At 40.7% G+C, this 24,544-nt stretch overlaps 3 protein-coding genes across 5 annotated transcripts in view; 1 reads left to right on the top strand and 2 right to left on the bottom strand.

Moving 5' to 3' along the window:
* The window catches only part of ZBTB11 (zinc finger and BTB domain containing 11), a 31,918-nt gene extending 17,324 nt beyond the window's left edge, over positions 1-14,594 (bottom strand). Inside the window, exons 1-3 of the mRNA XM_021692482.2 lie at positions 14,055-14,594; positions 5,726-5,961; positions 4,848-5,079 (exon numbers count right to left, since the gene is read on the bottom strand). Of these exons, the coding sequence (XP_021548157.2) occupies positions 4,848-5,079; positions 5,726-5,961; positions 14,055-14,364 (778 nt within the window). The 5' untranslated portion in view covers positions 14,365-14,594. The remainder of the gene's footprint in view (positions 1-4,847; positions 5,080-5,725; positions 5,962-14,054) is intronic.
* Positions 14,595-18,052: 3,458 nt separating this feature from the next.
* RPL24 (ribosomal protein L24) lies at positions 18,053-22,870 on the bottom strand. Of its 3 annotated transcripts, none has more exons than XM_044919665.1 (6): positions 22,752-22,870; positions 22,552-22,627; positions 21,896-22,006; positions 19,541-19,677; positions 19,108-19,128; positions 18,053-18,172 (listed from the first exon to the last, which is right to left on the bottom strand). In XM_044919665.1, the coding sequence occupies exons 1-6, from the start codon at positions 22,754-22,756 to the stop codon at positions 18,136-18,138; spliced, it is 387 nt and encodes a 128-aa protein (XP_044775600.1). In that variant the 5' UTR covers positions 22,757-22,870; the 3' UTR covers positions 18,053-18,135. The 3 variants fall into 3 exon arrangements, with proteins under 3 accessions (XP_044775600.1, XP_021548405.1, XP_044775598.1); XM_021692730.2 differs by having other exon boundaries at positions 19,108-19,171; positions 22,752-22,865; XM_044919663.1 differs by having other exon boundaries at positions 19,108-19,171; positions 19,541-19,673; positions 21,892-22,006; positions 22,752-22,862.
* Positions 22,871-23,062: 192 nt separating this feature from the next.
* The window catches only part of CEP97 (centrosomal protein 97), a 40,060-nt gene continuing 38,578 nt past the window's right edge, over positions 23,063-24,544 (top strand). The window contains exon 1 of the mRNA XM_021692516.2: positions 23,063-23,081. The gene's annotated coding sequence lies outside the window, so the exon portion shown is untranslated. The remainder of the gene's footprint in view (positions 23,082-24,544) is intronic.

Genomic DNA, 24,544 nt, shown 5'->3' on the forward strand with positions numbered 1-24,544 from the left:
TATTTATAAGAGCAGCCAACATATATTTTAAGGATAAAAAGCATCAGTAAAGATAGGGTCATTACCTAATGATAAAAAGATATTTTATCATAAATCAGTAATTCTAAACTTACATGCATCTAACATGGCCTCAAGATACACAAAACAAAAACTGAAGAAACTCAGTAATAGACGAATCATACTAGTTAATATTCTAAAGCACCTCTGTCAATAACTGATAGATCAAGCACACAAAATAATCAGTAAAGAATTAACAAGCCAGAATATACTGAATATTGCTCCCAACTGAAAAAACATTCTATTCAAGCAAAATGAAGCTTATAAAAATAGACCACATGTAGGGTTAAAAACAACAAATCTGCAGTATTAAAGAGAAACTTATAGCCTTGAATGCTTAAACCAGAAAGTTAGAAAGGCCGGGAGTTATTGGGTTAAAAGCATTATACCTAATAGTAAAAAAAAGACCACGTAACAGGGGCCCCTGTCTGGCTTAGTCAGTAGAGCATGTGACTCTTGATCTCATGGTTGTAAGTCTGAGCCCCACACTGGGTGTACAGTTTACTTTAAAAAATAAAATAAAATAAAAAGATAGTAACATTCAAATACGGTAAAAGGAAGATTAAAGAAGGGAAATCAGGAAAAGAAACTAACAACTGTTTTTTTTTTAAAATAATTTTTTGTTTTTTTAAAGATTTTATTTACTTATTTTAGAGTGAGTGAGAGCACGTGCAAGCTGGTGAGGGGCACAGCGAGACGGAGAGGGACAAGCAGGATCTGCACTGATCTGCACCCCAGTGTGGGGCTTGATCTCATGACCGAGATCATTACCTGAGCCGAAATCAAGAGTCTGCTGCTCAACCAACTGAGCCATCCAGGTGACGCAACAGCTGTTCTTTGAACGGTGTGTCAAAAAAAATTAGTCAAAACTTGGTAAGAGGCAAAAAAAGATTACCAGGTGCTAAGAGCAGTGTTGAATATGCACCACTGACTGACTGCTATTGACTAGACTATTTTACAACTCTGTAAAAATTAACTTAACAGAAAAATGATAGAAAATGCAAATGAGGAGTGCCTGGGTGGCTCAGTAGGTTGAGTGTTCAACTCTTGGTTTCGGCTCAGGTCATGATCTCAGGGTCATGAGATCAAGCCCTGCGTTGGGCTCCAAGGTCAGCAGGGAGTCTGCTTGAGGTTCTCTATCTCCCTATCTGCCCCTCCCCCCGCTTGCATGTGTGTGTGCTCTCGCGCACTCTCTCAAAATAAAGAAAGAAAACTTGAATAACTCTCTAACCATTAAATGTGCTAGATTAGTAGTTAAAAAATCTTCCCCCCAACTCCACTACAAGCTCAGGCAACTTTAGCTACCATTCTACCAAACATTCAAGAAAACAATAATTCTAATCACACAGTAACTATTTTCAGGTATCTAAAAATTGGAGGGACCATACATTTTATAAGACTAGACCAACTCTGGTATCAAAACATGAAACTGAAAAAGAAAAAAGAAAAATTACTCATGAATATACATGCAAATGTTCTAGACAATATGTGCAAACCAAACAGCAATTTATACGAAAGCTGATAATAATATGACTGAACTGGATGTATTTCAAGAACGAAAACCTGGCTTACCAGAAAATCATGTAATTTCCCACATTAACAGAATGGTAAAAATACAAGGTTTCAATAAATACAGAAAAAAATATGTGATAAGTCAACACTGCTGGAGGAGGTCATCAAGAAGACTTGCCTTCCAGTTGACCCTTGAGCTGGACCCAGAAAAGTAGAGGCCCCCCACCCCTCCCCTGTTCCTGGAATGTGTGTTTCACTTGCCTTCTCGGTCCAGAAGCTGCCCCAAAAATACATCCTTGAGATAAAAACCTAGGTACATGACTGAACCCACTTAAGGCCTCCTGAGTACATGACTAAATCATAATTAAGGCCTTTATATAAACTTTTAAGATTCTGGCACTGAGACCTACTCATCTTGCAGCCACCCAAGACAATCCTCATAAGTACTGGCCCCCTGTACAGATTACACCTGGGAACCTCCTCAGAGAGTTACAAACCAGCATTCATTGTAGAGGGAATATCCTTAATGTTAAAAGGGTAAAGGATTATCTATTTAAAACATTTACCAAATGATATACTTCATGGTAAAAAAGCACTTTCTTTAGAAATGGAAATGAGATAAATGAATCCCCATCACCACTTTTATTCAACTGCTGATTTTTTTTTTGAGGTCCTGGACAGAGCTTTAAAGCAAGAAAAAAAATTTCAAAATACAAGGACTAGAAAGGTAGAAACAAAACCAACAATATTAGCAGATAATCTATTTCTTTTATACGGAAAATTTCGAAGAATCTATAAATGACTGAATGACTAAGGAAATTTAGCAATATTACTGTATATAAAATATACACCCAAAATAAATTAAAAATTATATAATTTTAAGGAAAAAATACAATAGTTTCAAAACATATAAAGTATCTTAGAGTAATTCTACAAAAGGTGTTTGAGGTTGTTATGGATAAATCTCTAAAACTATTAATTCAATGTAATCTCTTTCAAAATACACTATTTTGTGTGTGTAAGTTGACAAGCTACTTTTAGTTTTTATGGAGCAAAGGGTTATGAAACTAAGACCCACCTGAATAATAAATGTGGGAGACTTTCCTCATTATTATAACGGTAAGGTAATTAAGACCGAGTGAAGATAATATACAGAGAGACAACCAATAGACTAGAACAAAGCCTAGAATTGGTACCAAAAATGTGGAACTTTGTTTTGTTAAGAGAATTTGTATGGTCAACTGACAAGAAGAGGATGGAGTCTTCACTAAAGGGTTCTGGGACAAGTGATGATCAAAATGAGAAAAAAATGAAATCAAACACCTATTTCACACCAACAAAAATTCCAAACAGATTAAAACTTACAAATATGAAAGAAAAATTATGAAAATTTAAAAAGGTAATCCATGAACATGTCTTTATGATTTAGTACAGAAAAACTTTTTACAAGCATAAACAAATAAAGGAAAACACTGATTAATTCAACTATATTAACTAGATAATTAAAAAAGATGTACATTTTATCTTTTCATACTACACAAATATTTTATATTATTTACCTAATATTTAAACCAAACAAAAACTATCTACTTTGCCTATCGACTTACATTATACTTGCTGCACAAAATATAAAAATAAGCATGTAGGATGAAAAATAAAAGAGGTATTTTATTGGAATATTAGGATGCTGTATTGCGGTTAATTTGGGGCAGACACTTCATTTGCCAAGCTGCTGAGAAAACTGAAAAAGAACACTCATATACCTCTCTTTATGCTTCAGATGCATGAAAGATAGGAAAAAAATTCCAAAGTTAACTTAAATCAAAAGACTACATCTGTGATGAGTTTTATTATTCAGATGGCCCAGTATAAGACATATTTTCTCCTGAGTCATCAAACTCAGAAAAAAGTAAATATTGTTAATCTAAAATATAATGCAATTCTATGCTCCATGAAAATTTTTGCTCACATTGTATCCCCAAAGCCCAGGCTAGTTCCTCACACACAGCAGATGCTTAATAAATATTTTTAAATAATTAAACATAGCTACTGCAAAGAAAAAAATATATATGTTTGTCTTCCCAGAAGAAGTGATTTTAAAAAGTATAAGTTGGGGTGCCTGGCTGGCTCAGTCAGTAAAGCATGCAACCCTTTATCTTGGGGTCATGAGTTTGAGCTCCATATTGGGTGTGAAGTCTACTTTAAATATTAAAAAAAAGTATAAGGTAGAAAGGATCAGCGGTTAACTAAGTAAGTATTTATATACCTGGATGAAGTCACTTTTTTGTTTGAGAAAAGGGAAATGATATTTCACACAGTGATGTCAGTAATTCAGTAATCAAGAGTTACAGTTAAGTTAGTATTATGAAAAAATGTATAAATAAGGTTACCTATTTTAATTCTTCCTAAGTTTTCATTTGTTGACTCCTAAGCCAATATATAAGTTCTAGTGAGCCAAAAGAAAGTCAAATTATTAATTTACAATAATAAAATCAAAGAAAAAAAGCCACACCTAGAATTTTGATTATTGTATATTGTTTGATTACTCAAACTAATGAATTCTAATAATCTTTAAAAATGAAAAACAACAGACCTACAAAAGTACTCTATTATTACATGTTCCACAACATAAGATGCAGTCAATTTTTTTTTTTTTTTTTAAAGATTTTATTCATTTATTTGACAGAGAGAGACACAGTGAGAGAGGGAACACAAGCAGGGGGAGTGGGAGAGGGAGAAGCAGGCTCGATCCCAGAACCTTGGGATCATGACCTGAGCGATGATCCCACGATGATCCCATGATGATCCCACGATGTGGGACTCGATCCCAGGATCCTGGGATCATGACCTGAGCCGAAGGCAGTCGCTTAACCGACTGAGCCACCCAGGCGCCCTGCAGTCAATTTTTTTTAACAGTCATAATATGTTATTATGTTATTATGTTTTAAATAACATATTCACTTAGTGTAATATAACACTGATGCAGTTATAGATTTCTCTCAAACTGTTTTTAGCCATGTAAATCTCAGAAATTTTTCTACTGCTACATTTGTCTCACCTAAGAGGTAGTGATAGAAAATGACAGCCTTTTCCATAACCGTACCTTGGAAACTTTGCTAAAAGGAAGGACTTTTTTTTCAATTCAGCTTAGTCTACTACTATAAGTGGGCTTCTCCCACTACAGCATAAATCCTGAGTTTCTAAGACACACACACACACACGCCCTTCTTCCAGTAAGTACTTATAAACAAAAAGGAAGAATATTAGAAACTTCTTACCAGAAAGATCCACCACTGCCTCATGACTGGAAACAGCTCCTTTCTCAATAAAAAGATCTCGAAAATATTCACTATTAGCTGACAAAACAGATTTATGAGCTTTGTACTCTTCTCCCTCAATTAACAAAGTAACATCACAGAACTGGTTGGAGAGTCTCTGTTCGTTGAGCTGTTTTAAGACAGCCTGACAATGTTTTGGAGAAGAACGTTTCACCACTCCTTTGGTGTCAACCTATCAAAATAAGTTTAAGACCAAGAGTTGTATTATATATCATTTGTATTTGTACCTTTAACAGAATTTAAAACATGACACATTCATTTTTAAAGACACCACTAATTAATATGAAGAAATAGCCAGATATCATATCTATATATTTAAATAAAAATTAGGTCATTCTCACTATTTTCTGCTATGTTCATTCTACTTGACCCAATGAAAACCTGCATCTCACTTCTTGCTGCCTCTTCTTGACAGTCAGAAATATGATGATGTATGAAAGTAATGGAGATAAAAAACAAAGGCCTAGCCAGTTTGATTTTTACCTTGCTTCACGACCTAGAGACTGCTTCCAAAAATGTATTCTGTCTACCTTTACCAATATAGCATTTAAAAAGACAGCAAGAACGATTAACAACAAAACAAGTAACATTCTGAAGAGAAGAAACAACAGGAATATTTATGATTAATGAAAAAGCAGTATTAGCATACTTTTAGTGTACGTAACAACAGAGTGCATTACCTGACACACAGACTTAAATTTCCAATCTCAGTGCCAACAGTCAAGCAATCTCAGTACTTTAAGAAAAAAATTCACCAAGACTACAAATACTAATACATTAGTTATAGATGTTAAAGGTGAATGGAAAGTTCCACTTACGAATACAAGTTCATGTTTGGATACTGGCTTCTTTTTTGCAGGCTTGGAGGCTGTAGTTGGAGGTGAAGTAAAATTGCTCAGATCATCTTCTGATTCATTACTTTCTTCTCCAGATTCAAGGTCTAATCCCAATTCTTCCAGCATTTCTGAAGTATCTGATATTGGACGGGAGCGATCTAGTTTCTCCTGGCATTTGCTACACTGTTTAATGTAATCTTTCACTTGCTTTAATATACCTATAATAAAAATAAAAAGTCAAATTTAATGCTCTCATTTGAAAATTGACAATTATTTATTGTTAGTTAATCTATGTATACTGATGTATGAGTGCCCATGTCCAGACACACATGTCCCATAAAGTATGTAAAAGTGATTTCTTTAGAATGTAACATACATTTTTTTCATAGATGTAAGGTTGATGGTTTGCGTCCATGCTTATTTTTGTTTATTCCTAGTTATTCACTTCCCCACCATATAAGATGATTATGTAACAGTGCCCATTTCCATGTGATTTGCAACTCATTCATGCTATAGGAACTATATGAAAATGCCAACATGACCTTCATGAGCAGTAATATAATGTGGTTACCTCTCCACCCTATTAACATCAGGCTTGACCATGCAATTTGCTTTGGTCAATGGAATATGAATAAATGTAACGTGTGCCATGTCTCAGAAGCTTTAAGAGGCACGGTTTCCCATTAGTGCTCTGATCTTTGTCCCTTCTCTCAAATAACGGCATGTTCCAGATGGATGCCATCCTTCAGAGCCTGAATTGCAGACGAAAAAAGACAGGTGGAGTCAACTGCAACCTGAACTACAACTAAAACTTGTAATGAGTGTGAAATCAATCCCATTTTTGAAAGCTATGAGATTTTAGGGTTGTATGAAAAAACAGCATACACAATCTACAAAAGTTAGATTATACACAAGCCACTCCTAAAACCCTATTCTGAATTTCAACTTCTAGCTCAGCATGTTGGGGTAGGGGTAAGGAGCAGGGAGAAACACTACACACAACACCCCCAACACACACATCCACCCACCCACCATCATCCTTGTAAGGTAAGACCAATTAATTTCCATCCTACAAACGAGAAAATGAAGCCCTAAGACGTAAGAAACTTGTCCAAAGTTGCATCTACTAAATTGCATAACTAGGCCTCCAAAAGCCAAGTGCTTTTCAGTATATTATGCTAACTTACACAGCAATACATTTGTCCATCAGTATGACAGAAAATTCTCCCCCCACAATCCCCAAGTAAAACGTAAATGAAAGGCTCATTAATAAGCTAAAATGATATAGAGATATATAGTGAATTCCTGAAAAGAATTTCAAGATGTCAAATTATACCATGGTTCCTTGCACTTTCAACCTTCAGATAATATTCAAGCAATATTTCTCAAATTGTATTATGTCCCGGGGTGCCTGGGTGGCTCAGTTAAGTGGCTGCCTTTGGCTCAGGTCATGACCTCAGGGTCCTGGGATAGAGCCCCACAACAGGCTCCCCGCTCAGCAGGGAGTCTGCTTCTCCCTCTCGCTCTCCCTGCTTGTGACAGCTCAATCTGTCAAATAAATAAATAAAATCTTAAAAAAAAATTGTATTATGTCCCATACTTACTAAAAAAGTATACACTGGACTAATAAATTCAGAAAATTATACTCTCATTTTACACGCACATAATAGATATTATCATATTCAAACCTCTGAGAGTTCTAGAGTGAAGAAGCCTGTTCAACAAGAATTTGCCAAATTTATTCGTTCATAGACCCCCTTTCCCCCACCCAAAATGTAACTTAGGAAATAATGGGTTAGGGTTAAATAAAACTTCCATAAAAAATCAATTTGCATGGGCATATTTAAAGATTTTTTTTTTTTTTTTAATTTGACAGAGAGAGACACAGCGGGAGAGGGAACACAAGCAGGGGGAGTGGGAGAGGGAGAAGCACGCTTCCTGCAGAGCAGGGAGCCTCATGCGGCGCTCGATCCCAGAACCCTGGGATCATGACCTGAGCCAAAGGCAGACGCTTAACGACTGAGCCACCCAGGCGCCCCTACATGGGCATATTTAGAGGACAATATATATTCTAATGTGTGAAAATGCTAAAGTCAATAAAAAGTCTATACCAATATGAGGTATGTAGTGAGCAGATTTAAAAAAAATGATGAAAAGCCTGGAGGGATATATATATATCTTTTACATACAATTAAGAGTAAATGGAGAGGCGCCTGGCTGGCTTAGTCGGTAGAGCATGTGACTCTTATCTCAGGGTTGTGGGTTCAAGCCCCACATTGGGCATAGAACTTACTTAAAATAAAAAGAAAAAACATGTTCATTCTCTTTGTTTAAAAAAAAAAAAGAGTAAATGGATTGGGGTGATGAAAAATTTCTGAAGATGAACAGTGGTGATGGTCGTACAACAATGTGAATGTACTCAATGTCACTGAACTGAATACTTAAAATGGTGAATTTTATATTACATATATTTTACAATAAAAAATGTAAATGAGTACAAACTTCCAATTATAAATAAGTCATGGGGATGAAAAGTACAGCATAGGGGATATAGTCAATAATATGGTAATAACTTTCTATGGTGATATATGGCACCTAAACTTACCACGGTGAGCGTTTCCTAACATATATAATTGTTGAATCCCTATGTTGTACACCTGAAACTAATATGGTATTGTATGTCTACTATACTTCAATAAAAAGAGTAAATTATGAATAGAAGATACACAAAAGAATATATAAATATATATTATTTTATTTTTTTATTTGACAATGAGAGAGGGAACACAAGCAGGGAGAGTGGGAAAGGGAGAAGCAGGCTTCCCGCCTAGCAGGGAGCCCAATGCGGGGCTCGATCCCAGGACCCTGAGATCATGACCTGAGCCGAAGGCAGACCTTAACAACTGAGCCACCCAGGCGCCCCGAGAATACATATATATTTTTTAAGATTTTATTTGAGAGAAAGAGAGAGAGAAAGAGAGACCGCATGCACCCATGTGCAGGCCACAGGACTGAGGGGGAGGAAGAAGGACAAGTAGACTCAACATTGAGCAAGGAGCCTGATGCAGGGCTCAATCCCAAGACCCTGAGATGGTGACTTGAGCCGAAATCAAGAGTTGGACACTCAACCAAATGAACCATGCAAGCACCTTGAGAATATATATTTCTAAGTAAAAAACATACTTAGAGAATGTGGAAATTTCCATGTTCACAATAAACAAAGGCGGCATTTTTTCCTAATTCATTCTGCCTGTTATTTCCAAACATTTTATGATTCTACACAGTTCAGTATATTCTACATACAGCAGAAGTCTGATTACACTATAAACTAAGGTTGAGTTCAAATGATATTGGAGAAACTACATAGGAAGTATTTTGAAAAGTCCGAAAATAACAAACACTGCAGGAAAAAATTATTAATGTATGATAGTCAATCAACTATCTCAAAAGGGGACTTGATGTTTCAAGTCCTTTCATCTGAGTGTTAATGCTTTGATGGGATCATCTTAAATCTCGCTTTACAGATTCAGAAACCTGACTTCTTTAGTTCATCCAGAATTGATTAAGCAGAAAGACTGACTCAGGTTAACCACTAAAAAGGCATCAATGTATAAATATAGTTAATTTACTACATTACTGCAAAGGGTTGAAACTACTTATGCAGCAAAATCTGAATCCACTAACTAGCTTTGTGACCATGGCCAAGTTGCCAAACCTCTCTATGCCTATATGTCATCAGCTGTAAAATGGGATAACAATATGGTGCTGTTGTGATTGCTAATATTTATATAAAGCTCTTTGAACAGTTACTACATAAGTATTTGTTAAATACAGTAATACTGATCAGTCTCTCTGGTACTTAAAAACAAAATAACAAAAACAAAAAACCCACATAAAACACCACGTTACCATTAAAAGATTCTTCACTGAGCATAGAATCAAAACAAAGAAAGCTGAAAGACCTTGGCGGGTAGTCCTCTAATAAAACAACTTGAGAACAGTTTCTTACTCTGGAGCAGGGTTTCTCAACCTCAGCAGTGTTGACATTTTGGGCCAAGATGATTCTTGTTGGAGTGGGGTGCAAAGGGTTGTCCTGTCCATTTTTTTTTTTTTTTTTAAGATTTTGTTTATTTATTTGACAGAGAGAGACACAGCGAGAGAGGGAACACAAGCAGGGGGAGGGGGAGAGGGAGAAGCAGGCTCCCTGCAGAGCAGGGAGCCCGATGTGGGACTCGATCCTGGGACTCCAGGATCATGACCTGAGCCGAAGGCAGTCGCTTAACCAACTGAGCCACCCAGGCACCCTGTCCTGTCCATTCTTATTGTAGAATGTTTAGGAGCATTCCTGACCTCTACCCAACTAAATGTCAATAGCAACACTTCAACCAGCACCACCACCACCAGTTATGACAACCAAAATTGTCTCCAGACACAGTCAGACGTCCCTTGGGAGGCAAAATATGTCCCTGGGTTGAGAACCAATGATTTAGAGAGTTGCCAAATTGGACAATTTGCTCCTGACAGCTGTTCAAGAACCTCCTTCCCTGTCAGTTTTGGATACAATGACCACCCCCAGTCCCGGGGCTTCCATTTTTAGCTCCATGCATTTTAGTTCTTCCTTGATCTGTTTTGTTTTCCTCAAAGAGGTTACAATGGTTAATTGTAGCTATATTTACAAAGACCCAGTTTTTGGTGGGTTTTCTAGAGATTACATCCTCCTCTTCTAGACCAAGTAACAGTGGCAAAATTTATCCTACGGTCTAAACAAAAATAAATCAATCCTTAGGGTAGGAACTTCTGCAGGCAGCTGATTTAACCTATTACTTTTTTTTTTTTTTTGTAGTTTTAATCTGTTTCCCCTCCTAATTTCATCTTCATATTTTGGATGCATTTCACTGTAGATCCCTATGCATCAGCATCTGACTGAGGCAGGGGAGAGAATCATTTATTTTGAAACTCCAGCACATAATTCAATACAGGATAAAATACGAGGTTGGGGGGGGGGGCGAGAAAATTTATTAACATTTTACATTCTGAAATATGCTATATGTAAATGTTAGACACTGAGCCAAAGTTTTTCAACTGTACTCAAAGGAGGGAAATTGCTACAAATTTGCCAGAGCACTACAATATAACTTATGATGGCAGCATTCTGAAAAGGCAGAATGAATAATGAATCTCAGTAAACTGTCCTTGATACAACTTCTAGTGGAATGACTCTGGAATAGTTCTTTTTTTTTTGGCACCTACATTGATCAAATCTTATTAGCTTTCAGATAAACAGTCTACAATGTCTTTGGAGTATGTATATCTTCAGTAGAAACAAAAAAAATCCAAATGATAATGTATTAAATATCAAGAGGAATAGCTACTTTAAAAAAAAAAAAACTTTTTTGAATGAATAGCTAATAATGGGGGGCAAACTTCTCTGATGATTATGAATTCTTATTATTTTTCTTTTTTTTAAGTAAACTTTACGCTCAACATGTGGTTTGAACTCATGACCCTGAGATCAAGAGTCACATGCTCTATGGACTGAGCCAGCTAGGTGCCCCAAATTCTTATTTTAAAGGAGGAAATACTAAAATAATAAAAGTAATGAGATCATCAAATAACAAAAACTCATTACATGTTAACAAAATAGCATTTTATGAAAAAAAATCACTATTTTCCAAAACAAAACAAAATTAGTAAGAAAAGGGGTACTACTTTACATTTTTGAAAATCTTTTTAATGTGTGGCTCAACAGAAGACAGATCATCATATATGCCTCTGCATTCAATCTGTTGCCATATATCATATGTCACGTAGTCTCTGGAAAACTCCACTGTATACTTGGGAGACAATGAGTAAAAAAGGCAAATAGTGCCTTGGAATTTTCATGAAAATAATTTTGACTTTATGAATCCTCTGAAAGGATCTCAGGGCCTCCCTTGCCAGGGGTTTAGTACTGTAAGTATGGTACTTCAAGAATAGCTATTCTAGTTGCTTAAGGACTTCTAATTTTACAAATGTATACAAATAACAAATGTATCTTTTTCATTTTTCAATTAAACATAAACATGGTCTCAGTTTTTTTGTCTAAGACACTGCACACAAAAAGCAAACAAAACCCCTCCTCCAAACTGCATTCACGATCATTCACAGACAATAAATTTAGGGAAGGAATTTTTTTTAAGATTTTATTTATTTATTTCAGAAAGAGCACGCGAGAGAGAACAAGCAAGGGGAGCTGCAGAGGAAGAGACTGAGCAGGGACTCTGGCAGCGGGACTCGATCCCAGGACCCTGAGGATCAAGACCTGAGCAAAAGGCAGACGCTTAACCCACTGAGCCACCCAGGGGCCCTGGGAAGGAAAATTCTTAACACTAAACCCTTACAGCACCATATAACAGTGGTTAAGAGTGTGAAATTATAAAGGTCCGCTGTGTGACCTCTGACATATTTAACTTCCTGGTGCTTTTAGTTTTCTCATCTGCAAAAGAGATAAATGTTTCCACCTTACAAGGTTTTATCAAGATTAAATGAGTGAAAAACAAATTAAGAGCTCAGAACTAAGCCTGCATGTAAAACTCTGATCAGTTACTTTTATTTATTTATTTTTTTAAAAAGATTTTTATTTATTTATTTGAGAAGGAGAGAATGAGAGACAGAGAGCATGAGAGGGAGGAGGGTCAGAGGGAGAAGCAGACTCCCTGCCGAGCAGGGAGCCCGATGCGGGACTCGATCCCAGGACTCCAGGATCATGACCTGAGCCGAAGGCAGTCGCTTAACCAACTGAGCCACCCAGGCGCCCTCTGATCAGTTACTTTTAGCTGTAACTGTAATTTTTAACATGTCATAAAGTATTTTTTTTTAATTCTGAAGTAATTTCTACACCCAACGTGGGGCTCGAACTTACCACCCAGAGATCAAGAATCGCATGCTCCTCGGACTGAACTAGTCAGGCACCCCAGCACGTCGTAAAGTATCAAACCTGAAACATTTGCTCAAGTTTGGTCTGACCAAACCAGTCCTAACAAAATGCAGCAATTACTCCGTGTTTACTCCTCACACTTTTGTCCCTTTAGAGGAATTTCATTCAGATATCGGTTTAAAATAGGAAATAAATGACGGGAAAGCATTTAAGAAGATAATACAGCTGGACCGTTTCTGAAAAGACGAAAGAACTCTAAGGAACAAAAGGAAGGACTACCCATTAGTTTGTCAATTAACAGGCTTGATGACAAAGTTCATAAACTGAAAAGAACTTCAGAATGTATTCAGTAGTCTAATTTCTTTACTCACAGGTAAGTAACCGAGACTCCCAACTTCTCCAGAGCCATAAGGAGAGTGAGTGGCAGAATCCTTCCAGACAAAACCTCTTTTATAGGGCCTGCAAAGCTTTCGCTAATTCTAACCGAACAGGTTCAATGTAAATCAACTTTGTGGACAGTGAGAGCGGTAAAGGTGCCAAAGACCCTTGCTCTCCTTCCCTAATCTGGTTCCCAAGGAGTCAAAAAACTTTAGAGCAGTTATTTCCTGACTATTACAACCACAGTAACCGTATCTTTTCCGGGTAGACATAGTGCCTCACAGTTTCCAAAGAGCTTTTCACAGTATCAGAGGAAAGAACACGAACACATTCAGAATGAAGGGTTATCTGCTATTCTTCACATTGAATTCTTGCCCCATAATCGAAGTTGAAGATGGCTGTTTCCAGACAGTCACTTCAAATCACCTCTTGCCTTATTGCTTGTTTACACCGCCGTAGCACAGTTTGAGGAATACGTGCAAGCAGATCTAGAGAACCTCAAAACCGCAGGCCAAAACCCTAGCGGAAACGGCCGGAGGAAGCAACCCAGGCTTGGGGCGGACCGTCCCTCCCCCAGACCGTCAGCACAACAGGATTTTAGGAGGCAAAACACGTAGCTCCGCACAACCGCCGCCCCGCGCCGCCCAGGAGCGTCCCCGGAGCGCAGGAGCCACCGCCTCCAGCGCAGCCGATGGAGGCGGGGCCGCCGTAGCCCGCACGTCCAAGCCCCTCCCGGCGGCTGGCCCGGCCCCCGGGGAAGCCCCCTTCGCCCCACCCCGGGCCAGGGCCCGCCCCCAGCTTCCCCGGCCTCCTTCCTGTGGGAAGTGCGGCTCCTTTCGCGTCCCCCACCCTCTCGGCTCCGCCTGGCAGCCGCTCCGCCGCCGAGCGCAGGTTGGGCCGGCGAGGGGCGTCTGGGACCCCCAAACTCGCTCGTGCACAAACAGGCCCGCCTCCGCCAGCGGGCCTTGCCTGGGCAACAAGTCGCTGCCCGCCCCCTCGCCACGGGCGAGGTCCTACCTCGCCACCAGTAAGTCTTGGACAAGTCGTGCCAGGTCTGATGCCGGGTGTGGTGAGTGCCACCCGGGCCCAGGTGCGCCGCCTCGATGAGCCCCCGGCGCCGTTCCGGCTGCAGCACCACCTCCAGCTCCGCGAAGGTCTTGCGGTGCCGCTGCCGCCGCTGGTAGTACAAAGTCCCACCGCGCACCACATAGCAGGCGGCCGCCTTGCGGATTTTACGCTTGACATTGCCCTCGGTGCCCGGCGCATACGGCTCACGCTCGTTTGTCAGGTATCGAAGAATGGCCCGGTAGCTTTCCTCGCTTGACATCGCTGACGGCGGCTCCCTGAGGGCGCCTGTCAGTGGTGGGGGAGGAAGACAACGCACTGGCTCCGGGCGGATGCAACAACGGCGGCGGGACTGTAGGGAGGAACCGGTGTATCAGAGGTGAGTGCTCTTCGACGGCGCCCGCAGCGCGAAGGGAGAACGGACGAATTGGTAACCAGGGGGAACTGCACTTCTCCAGCGCGCGGGATCCACTGGCGACTGACAAAATGGCTGCTGCACCACCGGAAGTGACGTGATCAAGGGCAGTGGGTGAGGGGACTGAGTCCTGATTGGAACGCACTGGCTTTCTGGCTTGATGAAGCCGACCGAGTGACGTCAGGACTACCGGCGGACATATTGGAAGCGGGTAGGCCCTTCTTGGGAGACTGAAGTCGCTTCGAGCAGACATCTTAAGTCCTGGCAGTTTCCCTTTTTATTTTTCCCCTTTCTCAAGCTCTGAGCACGTGTAGGACTTGGTGGGCTGTTATCTTGCCCGAGGTACGCCAAAATGTAGAGGAGTGTGTTTTTACCTCCGCCTACCTTCTGAGATTCCCCCGACAACATAAAAGCATCAGATTTTGAGACTCTTAGTAAAATGTAAGCCTATGGACACAAGACCAAAACAGCCCCATTCACATGTAAAAGTAATTTCCAGTTAAACGTTTAAAATCCAAGTCCTTCGGGCGCCTGGGTGGCTCAGTCGTTAAGCGTCTGCCTTCAGCTCAGGTCATGGTCCCAGGGTCCGGGGATCGAGCCCCGCATCGGGCTCCCTGCTCCGCGGGAAGCCTGCTTCTCCCTCTCCCACTCCCCCTGCTTGTGTTCCTGCTCTCGCTGTCTCTCTCAGTCAAATAAATAAAATCTTAAAAAATAAAAATAAAATCCAAGTCCTTCAATGTTAGGACTTACTGTAATTTCTAAACTTAAAACTATTGGCTCCAAATCACGCATGGAATAGTCGGGATTTTTCTGGAATGATCGTCGTACATAGGGGCAGTTTTCTATATATGAAGGTAACGATGTTGGCAATGAGTGGGGAGGAGTATTTAGCACTCTTACAGCCTAATTTGCACATATTTTTACATAAATGGGGAATTCTCCATTTTACACCCAATATTTACTGAATGCACAAAAGGCTGAGGCGACTTGAACTGCATTTTCCAGTGTGCACTGTGGGTTCTATTTCACATTTTTAGCGGGTAGCCCAGAATGGTGACCTCTGTCACCCTAACGTGGGTTTAATCTGCAGCGCAGACAAGACCACAGGCCTATGACATCCTACTTGACAACGGGTCAGGCACTGACAGTGCTTTGCTGGCGCCTGAGAACTCCGGGCCAACCCCTCCTCCCCATCTTGGAGTCTGCAGTCTCTGGGTGAGGCTCTTGGACCTTGTGGAGACAGGTTAGCGGCAGACAACAGGTGAATGCACTGGGCTCAAAAAATAGGATGGCACCCGGTCTCTGTGGTACTTGTGGGTGGGGGGTTGCAGAAATTAACAGATGGTCTAGATACTTGAGGCAGCATCCTTGAATGACTCTGGCTGTAGGTACGTGAGCTCCCAGACGCAGAGGAAAGACAGAACCAATAGACCTGGGATTTACTTAGGGTCACTCAATCCATAGACTGAGACAGAGGGGAAGGGAGGAGGAATTAGAAGGTGGAAATGCGCCGCGCCCCTCCCCTCCTTGGGGTGGGGCACCCAAAGCAGCTATCCAAATCAACTCAAGAACTGTGTGCTGGGTCAGCACCATCGCTCTTCAGCTGTGAAATCGACTCCCTTTAAATTTAAAAAATAGATTTAAATAAAAATTTAACAAGTCGTGGAAGTGAAGAAAAACTTAAAAATAAATCCTACACCCAATTCGGTTTCTGCCAAAAAATCCCTGTGAAAGCGCTGAGAAGCCCACCATACTTGGATTCACCTCTGTGCCTTTGGGCCAATACAAAGAAAAAGGTTTTACAGGTGGCTAATTGGTCTAAAAGCTAAGAGTTGCCATCCTCCCAGAACCAGGTATTTAGGGTTTTACTAGCTCCTGCTGGACAGCAGGCTACCCAGTAATCAAAGGTAATCAGAATTGGCAGTTTCAGGGCGCCTGGGTGGCTCAGTCGTTAAGCGTCTGCCTTCAGCTCAGGTCATGATCCCAGGGTCCTGGGATCGAGTCCCACATCGGGCTCCCTGCTTGGCAGGAAGCCTGCTTCTCCCTCTCCCGCTCCCCCTGCTTGTGTTCCTGCTCTCGCTATCTCTGTCAAATAAATAAATAAAATCTTAAAAAAAAAAAAAAAGAATTGGCAGTTTCATTTTTATTAAGATGTGTAAATCAGAAAAGCACTTAAATAAGATTTTGTGTCCAAAATTTAGAAATCTATAGCTCTGCAGTCAAATGCTCTACCACTGAGCTATACCCCCAAGAAATCTATAGCTAATTCAAGCTGGGTATTTTGATTGGTTAAGCTTTCCTCGTTCATAGCTAATGGTTTTTTTCCCTATAATTTCATAAAACACTACCACAAAAGATCTTAGTTTCTAAGCAAGAGCATTGGCTCTTGCATATATCTTGCATATTTTTAAAATTGACTTTACAAATATTTTTAGTTTTCAAGTCCCCCCAAAGGACTATTCTATTTATTCCCAACACCTAGTACAATGCCTGAATTTAACATCACCTAGACAGAACAATAATTAGTTCCATCACCTTGGATAGAATGTAGGTGTGTGTGTGGAGGGGGTGGGATATGTGATTTTTACCTTCACCTAAGTATTCTATGTGTAAAAACGTTTCTCAAACGAGGATGTGGCTTGTTCACTGTTGTCTTCCAACTTGGCAGCGTGGTACACAAGATGATCTACTTTCAACGAAGTGCAAGCCTAGTCTTTTTTTTTTTTTTTAATTTTCTATGTACTGGGCGCCTGGGTGGCTCAGTTAGTTAAGCGACTGCCTTCAGCTCAGGTCATGGTCCTGGAGTCCCAGGATCGAGTCCTGCATTGGGCTCCCTGCTCAGCAGGAAGTCTGCTTCTCCCTCTGACCCTCCCCCCTCTCATGTGCTCTCTCTCTCGAATAAATAAATAGAATCTTTAAAAAATTGTCTATGTATTTATTCGAGAGAGAGCACAAGCACAGCAAGCGGGGACATGTGGGGGTAGGGGCAGAAGCTGGCTCCCTGCTGAGCAGGGAGCCCAGTGCAGGGCTCAATCCCTTGACCTGAGCCAAAGGCAGACACTTAACTGCTTAACTGACTGAGCCATGCAGGCACCCCAGTGCAAGCCTATTCTTGGCATAAATTATTACTCTTCCTTATCACATTTTACACACAAGTATTTCTTGAACATCAGGCTACTGTTTTTTTACAATTTTAACTATGGTTCTAATTTTCAGCTCAACAAACTATCTTGGAAATTTGTAAGCAAATATTCTACTCAGGTGCTAATGAAGTTGTACTCTTCATTTAAGCTTATTTTCTGTAAGCAAGAGGAGATTAATAGTACAGTTGAAGTTTTAAGCACTTTTAACTCAGCTATCAACTAATGGTAAGAGGTGAAGTACCAGTGAACAAAAGGCAAGCCCAATACAAAATGTGTCTACCACGGAAAAGGGTAACTCACCAAGAAAATAATTCATTAAAAAGATTTAGTTCAGCTATTACATGTAGGCCCAATGTTGTGTTTTGAGAATAAAAACCACCACCACAATCTAGTTATAGTCAGATATTTATTTAAAAATCTGGTCCACCAACTTAGCGTTTTCCGCCAACTCGGGGTGCAGAAACCTTCACAGGCTTCACAATCTTTTGCTTAGGTGCTGCCTTCGTGGGAGCCTATAAAAAGATAACATGTTATGTGGCATTATTCCATGCAACTTTTTAAATCACCTCTTTCGGGCGCGTGGGTGGCTCAGTTGGTTAAGCGACTGCCTTCGGCTCAGGTCATGATCCTGGAGTCCCTGGATCGAGTCGGGCATCGGGCTCCCTGCTCGGCAGGGAGTCTGCTTCTCCCGCTGACCCTCCCCCCTCTCGTGCTCTCTCATTCTCTCTCTCTCTCAAATAAATAAATAAAAATCTTTTAAAAAAATAAATAAATCACCTGTCTCATGTCCAGATTCTCTGTGTATTCTAGGTTTTCCATTATTTAACTACATTCCTAATATTTTTCTTAGAAGTTACCCTCCCCGAGAAGTTTAAAGTCCACTTCTATATATGTAAATGAAAGACAAAGATATTGTCATAGAATGGAGGGGTTAAGTGAGGAGACAACTAAATGCAGTGTGGGATCCTGAATTGTATCCTTAGAACAGAAAAAGGACATTATTAGTCACCTGAGATCAATGGCTTTGAAATTTTACTATGGTTATCTAAACTGGTAACACTGAGAAAGCTGGGCAAACTCTGTACTATTATTGAAAACTTTTCAAAATAAACTTTAAAAACAAAAGCCACCTTTATTTTCTCCTTTCCCAATTTTTGTCTGGCAGAGGGACCTCTGAAATCACACACCCAGAAACCAGTTATGAACATCATTTTCATTGGAGCCTTGCACTAACTTTCTTAAAAACTTGAAACTTTCATTAACCAAATTAACCATTTGGATTAAAAATAAATTTTCCTTTTATTAATCTATTTTTAAGTAATCTCTACACCCAACTTGAGCTTGAGCTCACAATCCCAAGATCCAGAGTCACATGCTCTAACGAGTAAGCCAGCCAGGGCCCCTCCTGTTATTTTAAATAAGAAATCCAAGACAATCTTACAATTACCTTAGCAGCAGCCATGGCTGTCTTTTTAGATGCTTGCTTAGCCTTTTTTGCTTCCTTGGCAGCCCTGTGGAGTTAAAAATAACTTTCATAACAAGGAGCTAGTGTTTTGGGAAAGAATTATCTATTCCTTCCCCATTGCAATTATTTGTATAAATCCAAAGGGTTTGTCAATAAATGTCATTAACCACCAAGTCAGCTTAACATAGATTAGAAATTGTAGCTTTAACTGCATACAGAATTTCAACAAATCATTAAGTATATAGTATATTATAAACTTCTGCATTATTAAACTTCAGTATTTATGACTGGCAATTTCTTTATAGACGCAAGTATCAAAACACAAAATAACATCAAATTAGATTCCTATGCCTATAAATGCAAACAACATAATCCATCCCAACAGCTGAAATGCTCATAATGAAGGCTTCCTCACCTGATGGCCTGTTCTCGTTGTGCCTTCCTAACTTCAGGTTTCTGATTCCTCTTGGCCATTATATCAGCAAGAGATGCACCAGTGATGGCCCTCTGGAATTTAACTGCACGGCGGGTTCTTTTCTTTTGAATTTCTTCCTACAAAACAAAAAGATGGGAGTGTGCTTATAAACCTTGCTTCATGAACATGGGAAACACAATCTTAAGATTTTATTTATTTGTCTTGGTGCACTTAGGCTGCTACAACAAAATACCAGACCAAGCACCTGATAAACAGCATTTTTTTTAATAAGGACACTATTCCCATTCCTGAGGGCAGAGCCTCCCAAAGGTCACACCTCTTAATATCATCACTTTGGGGGTTAGATTTCACCATCTCAATTTTAGGGGTATACATTCAGATCATAGCAATATTCAACAAAAATAATTCATGCAATCATTTGAAAACATATAAAGAATATATGCAAAATACTGCAATAGGCAGTAATTTTCCAATTATAGATTGGTTAAATTCTCTCACAAATCCTGGCCATTTTTTACTACTTTAAAAAGACAAAAGTCAAACTCTTTGAAGATGGTACTTCAAAAGTGATTTAAAAAAAATTTGAGAGAAAGGGGAGGGGGCACGTGTGTGGCAGAGGGGGAGGGAGGGAGAACCAGGAGGTAGACGCTTAACCCACTGAGCCACCTAGGTGCCCCACTTCAGAAGTGATTTCAGTAAGACTTTATAGTAAACAATTCACTTCTGGAAAAAAAATTATCAAATCTCAACTCACCTATTTTATTTTTACCTAAAGTACTGTCAATGGAAGAAATAGTCAATTGGAAAATGATTTATGACAGGAAAGCTACTAAGTAGTAGGGAATGTCCAGGATCAAGACAGTACAATTCAAACTTTTGCTAATAAAAGATACGTAACATTAGCCATCTTAAAGCATTTATTAAGTGTATAACTCAGTGGCATTAAGTACATTCACAATGTTGTGTGCAACTACCACCACTATCCATCTTTAACTTCTTCATCATTCTGAACTCCACATCCATTAAATAACAACCCCCACCATTACTCCCTTCCCCTGCCCAGCCTCTGATAACCTCTACTTTGTCTTTATGAATTTGCCACTATAGGTACCCCATAAAGATGGAATCATGTAATATTTGTACTTCTGTGTCTGGCTTATTTCACTTAGCATAATGTCTTCAAGGTTCATCCATATTGGCTAGTTACCAGCTTTTTAAAGCTGAGTAATATTCCATCGTATGTATATAACATTTTGTTATCTATTCACCCACTTATGGGCCATTTTCATCTTTTGGCTATTGTGAGTAACAGTGCTATGAACATTAGCATAGAAATTATCTGTGTTAAGTTCCTGTTTACAGTTTTCTTGGGTATATTCCTACAAGTGGAGTTACTGGATATAGTTGCATTTAACTTTTTGAGAAACTGTGAAACCATTTCCACAGTGCTTGTAGCATCTCACATTCAGCAATGCACAAAGGTTCTAATTTCTCCACATCCTCGTTAACACTGGTAATCCCCCCCACCCTGTTTTTGGATAAGGACTATCCTAATGGGTGTGTCAAATCTACTTTTAAGTCAGAAATAAATGTTCCCTTCCTCTGAACTCTCACAACACCTAGTGATGTCCTTCACCCAGGTGTTCACTAAGATATTCCAAGCCTCCTGAATACGAATCCTACTGCCATGGCACTAAAACCTTTCCTCAAAAATCTCCATCAAGGGCGCCTGGGTGGCTCAGCTGGTTAAGCGACTGCCTTCGGCTCAGGTCGTGATCCTGGAGTCCCGGGATCGAGTCCCGCATCGGGCTCCCTGCTCGGCAGGGAGTCTGCTTCTCCCTCTGACCCTCCCCGTTCTCATGTGCTCTCTCTCATTCTCTCTCAAATAAATAAAATCTTAAAAAAAAAAAAAAATCTCCATCAAGCTAAAGAGCGCTTCAAAAAACATTCAGTCTTGAGAACTAGTATGCTGTAAGATTCCACTGATATCCTTTAGGACTAATCCTATAAACATACTCAAAACCAAGTTACCATGCTATTAATTTCTACCCACCGGAACCCCTTAATTACTTCCACAGTGCCTTATAACTCAAGTGTGCATAGTATAATTTATCGAACTCTGGCAAGGGGATGCTTTCAAAGTTCAACCCGACATTCCTGTGAGCCGAGCCTAAGATGTATAAGGAGACTTACCAGTCATTTTCACTTCACTGTTTGATGCTTTACAGCTTAAGAGCGCTTACACAGACTGTCTCATTTACAATTTTACAGAGCAGCAACTGATGCTCAGTTTAAACTTAAGAGCCCCACAGGATCAAACTGCATTTTACTTACCGACTGTCCCTTTTTGTGCTTTCTTCTGTAGAGGACAGTCCAGTTTATCTGCCGAGGATTCCTCTTGGAAAGGAATGCGGATTCGCATTTTGCGTTAAGAAACTGGAAAACCTGTAGAAGCGAGTTCAAAGTTGTCACCTACTCAACGCAGGAGGCTGAGCTGGATCTCTTAGTACTCTAGTTCTCTCCCCTCACTGGGTCCAGAGACCAACAGGCTCGTGTCACACAACTGGCAGGGAACTGGGTGGCACCACCAAGGCCTCTGAGGTTTGTCCTGTCTTACAGAGAAAGCAGGGAAACCTCGGCTCACAGCGCAGGAAAGGGCGGGGTATCACATTCCAGGAGGCATCTAGCTCCGGTCCCTACCGGGATTAAGAGGATCTAGTGCTCATAAAACGGCCAGATACTTCGGTGGTCCACTTCCCGGGACATCTGAGTTACCCAAACTTCTCATTTCCGACCTGACTCACACTAGATCAAACCTCAAGAGCGGTTCACTTAGAGGCTTCTGATCCTAACAACCATTGCACACACGGTCCCCGAAACAAGCCTTGCAGGGACCAAGAACGATGCGGTAAATGAACACGCTTAGACCGAATTAGACCGGTCTCTCCTCTTAAGAGCACAAGCTGAGCTTGGGCGACGCGGCCTTTCACCTTCCCGTCGGTCCTGGCGTAGCGCCTGCCATGTCCGGGGTAAATCTTGTACCCACTGAAACTGCACAGCTCGACCCTGTAACAAAAAGCGAAAGCCCATTAGGGAGGGTGTCTGCGGCAAGGAGAAGCCAAGCCCAGGCCGCGGGAGAGGTGCTGTGCCCGAAGATGGAAGCGGATTGGGGACTAGGGCTCTTGCTCACTTCATAGCGGCGGTAGCCGAGAAGAAGGAAAGATGGTGAAGAGAAAGAGAGGATCATGGGAAGAAGCCTTATAAGGCAGTAGGGCAATCTCCTCCCCCAATTCCCTTCTCTAACCCCGGCGCTCGGTGATGACGTCTATCACGGCGGCCTCCTTCCTCTGGAGGAGGAGCCAGTTCTGGGAGCGAGAGAAAAGTTGACTGTAGTTTAGGCAGGCGAATGGTTGTTTTCTGAGTCCTTCTTGCTCCCGCGGTCCAGTGTCCTAGAGCCATCGTCCTGCTGCACAGAATGTGAACTCTATGTAGTTTAGTGACCTACAGACAATACCCACAGGTAAAACTTAAAGTCACATTTTGCTTTCCGTGTTGGCGCATTTCCTCAACCAGCAAAATTAAATTTTAATCGTTTCACCTTTGGAAAATAGTAATGACATCTGAACTGTCTCCCACGCCTTGCTAATCGAATTGTCCATGACGGTGCCTTACATTAATTATGATTAACGTTCATTGAGTTCTCTTTCTGTGCCAGGAATTACGCTAAATCATTTACATACATTCAGTTTACAAAATCCCTATTAAGTAACCGCTGAAGCACTGCAAAATGACAACTGCCTGTCTGGGAAGAGCTAGGTTTCAACTTCTAGCTTATCGCAGCCAGGGGCGGGTGGTTGCACAGAGAAGGGCAAAGCTTTTGTCTGTAGGTTTGGGAAAGGGAGCTCTGGCCAAGCCCACTGGGAGAGCCAATGCTTCAATCGCTTGAGCCCTTATGTAACGCTAGAAACTAGCATATGTTGGGAAGTGGCAAGAGATAATCCTTGAATTGTGTGTTGGCGTATTTGACTAGGAAACAAAATGTAATGATTGATTAATGCTGCCTATAAAAACTGCTCACTTAGGGCGCCTGGTGGCTCAGTCGTTAAAGCTCTGCCTTCGGCTCAGGTCATGATCCTGCAATCACAGAATCCAGTCCCGCATGGGGCTCCCTGCTGGGTGGGGAGCCTGCTTCTCCCTCTGCCTCTGCCTGCTGCTCCCTACTTGTGCGCGCTGTCAAATAAATAAATTAAAAAAAAAAATCGTTAAGGGCGCCTGGGTGGCTCAGTCGTTAAGCGTCTGCCTTCGGCTCAGGTCATGATCCCAGGGTCCTGGGATCGAGTCCCACAGCGGGCTCCCTGCTTGGCGGGAAGCCTGCTTCTCCCTCTCCCATTCTCCCTGCTTCTGTTCCCTCTCTCGCTGTTAAAAAATAAACAAAAAATCTTTAAAAAAAAAATCGTTAAAAAGGATCTTTTAGTAGGTAGTTGAAAAGATTTGTAGTCTGGTAACGTGGCTGAGTGATGCTAAGAAAGCTGTACAGTTATGTTGGAACCAGTCTCAAGAATGAGTTAATGGGCGCCTGGCTGGCTCAGTCAGTGGAGCATGCTACTCTTGATCTTGGGATTGTGAGTTTGAACTCCACCTCGGGTGAAAAATAAAATAAATTAAAAAAAAAGAATTGATAGAGATCAGCATGGAATTGAAAAGCAAAGAGGAGGAATTTGACAGTCTGACCAACTCTGACCAGCTTTTCAGAATACCTGGTATACTTGGAAGACATTGTCTAAATAGACTATAGGCAAATGGATGCCTCAGGCTTCCATGGCTTGGTGAACTTAATCAACTCTGACTCTGTATAGTTCTCTTGGTTTTAAATCACTGCTGATTCATGTTTGATCATTAAAGAAAAAAAGAAAGAAAGAAAAAGAAAGAGAAGAAAACCACCTGGCTTCTACAGGCTCCAAGGCACAGCTGGATATGAGTAGA

Source organism: Neomonachus schauinslandi, chromosome 1 (genome assembly GCF_002201575.2).
Source record: "Neomonachus schauinslandi chromosome 1, ASM220157v2, whole genome shotgun sequence".
Lineage (NCBI taxonomy): Eukaryota > Metazoa > Chordata > Mammalia > Carnivora > Phocidae > Neomonachus > Neomonachus schauinslandi.

Bases quoted from the DNA above. Each gene is read 5' to 3' on its own strand.
- RPL24 (XM_021692730.2), bottom strand. The intron at 22,007-22,551 runs GTGAAAGGCCGC...TCGCTTCTACAG, and splicing joins ACGCCAGGACCGACGGGAAG to GTTTTCCAGTTTCTTAACGC. The intron at 18,173-19,107 runs GTAATTGTAAGA...ATCTTTTTATAG, and splicing joins CAGCCATGGCTGCTGCTAAG to GCTCCCACGAAGGCAGCACC.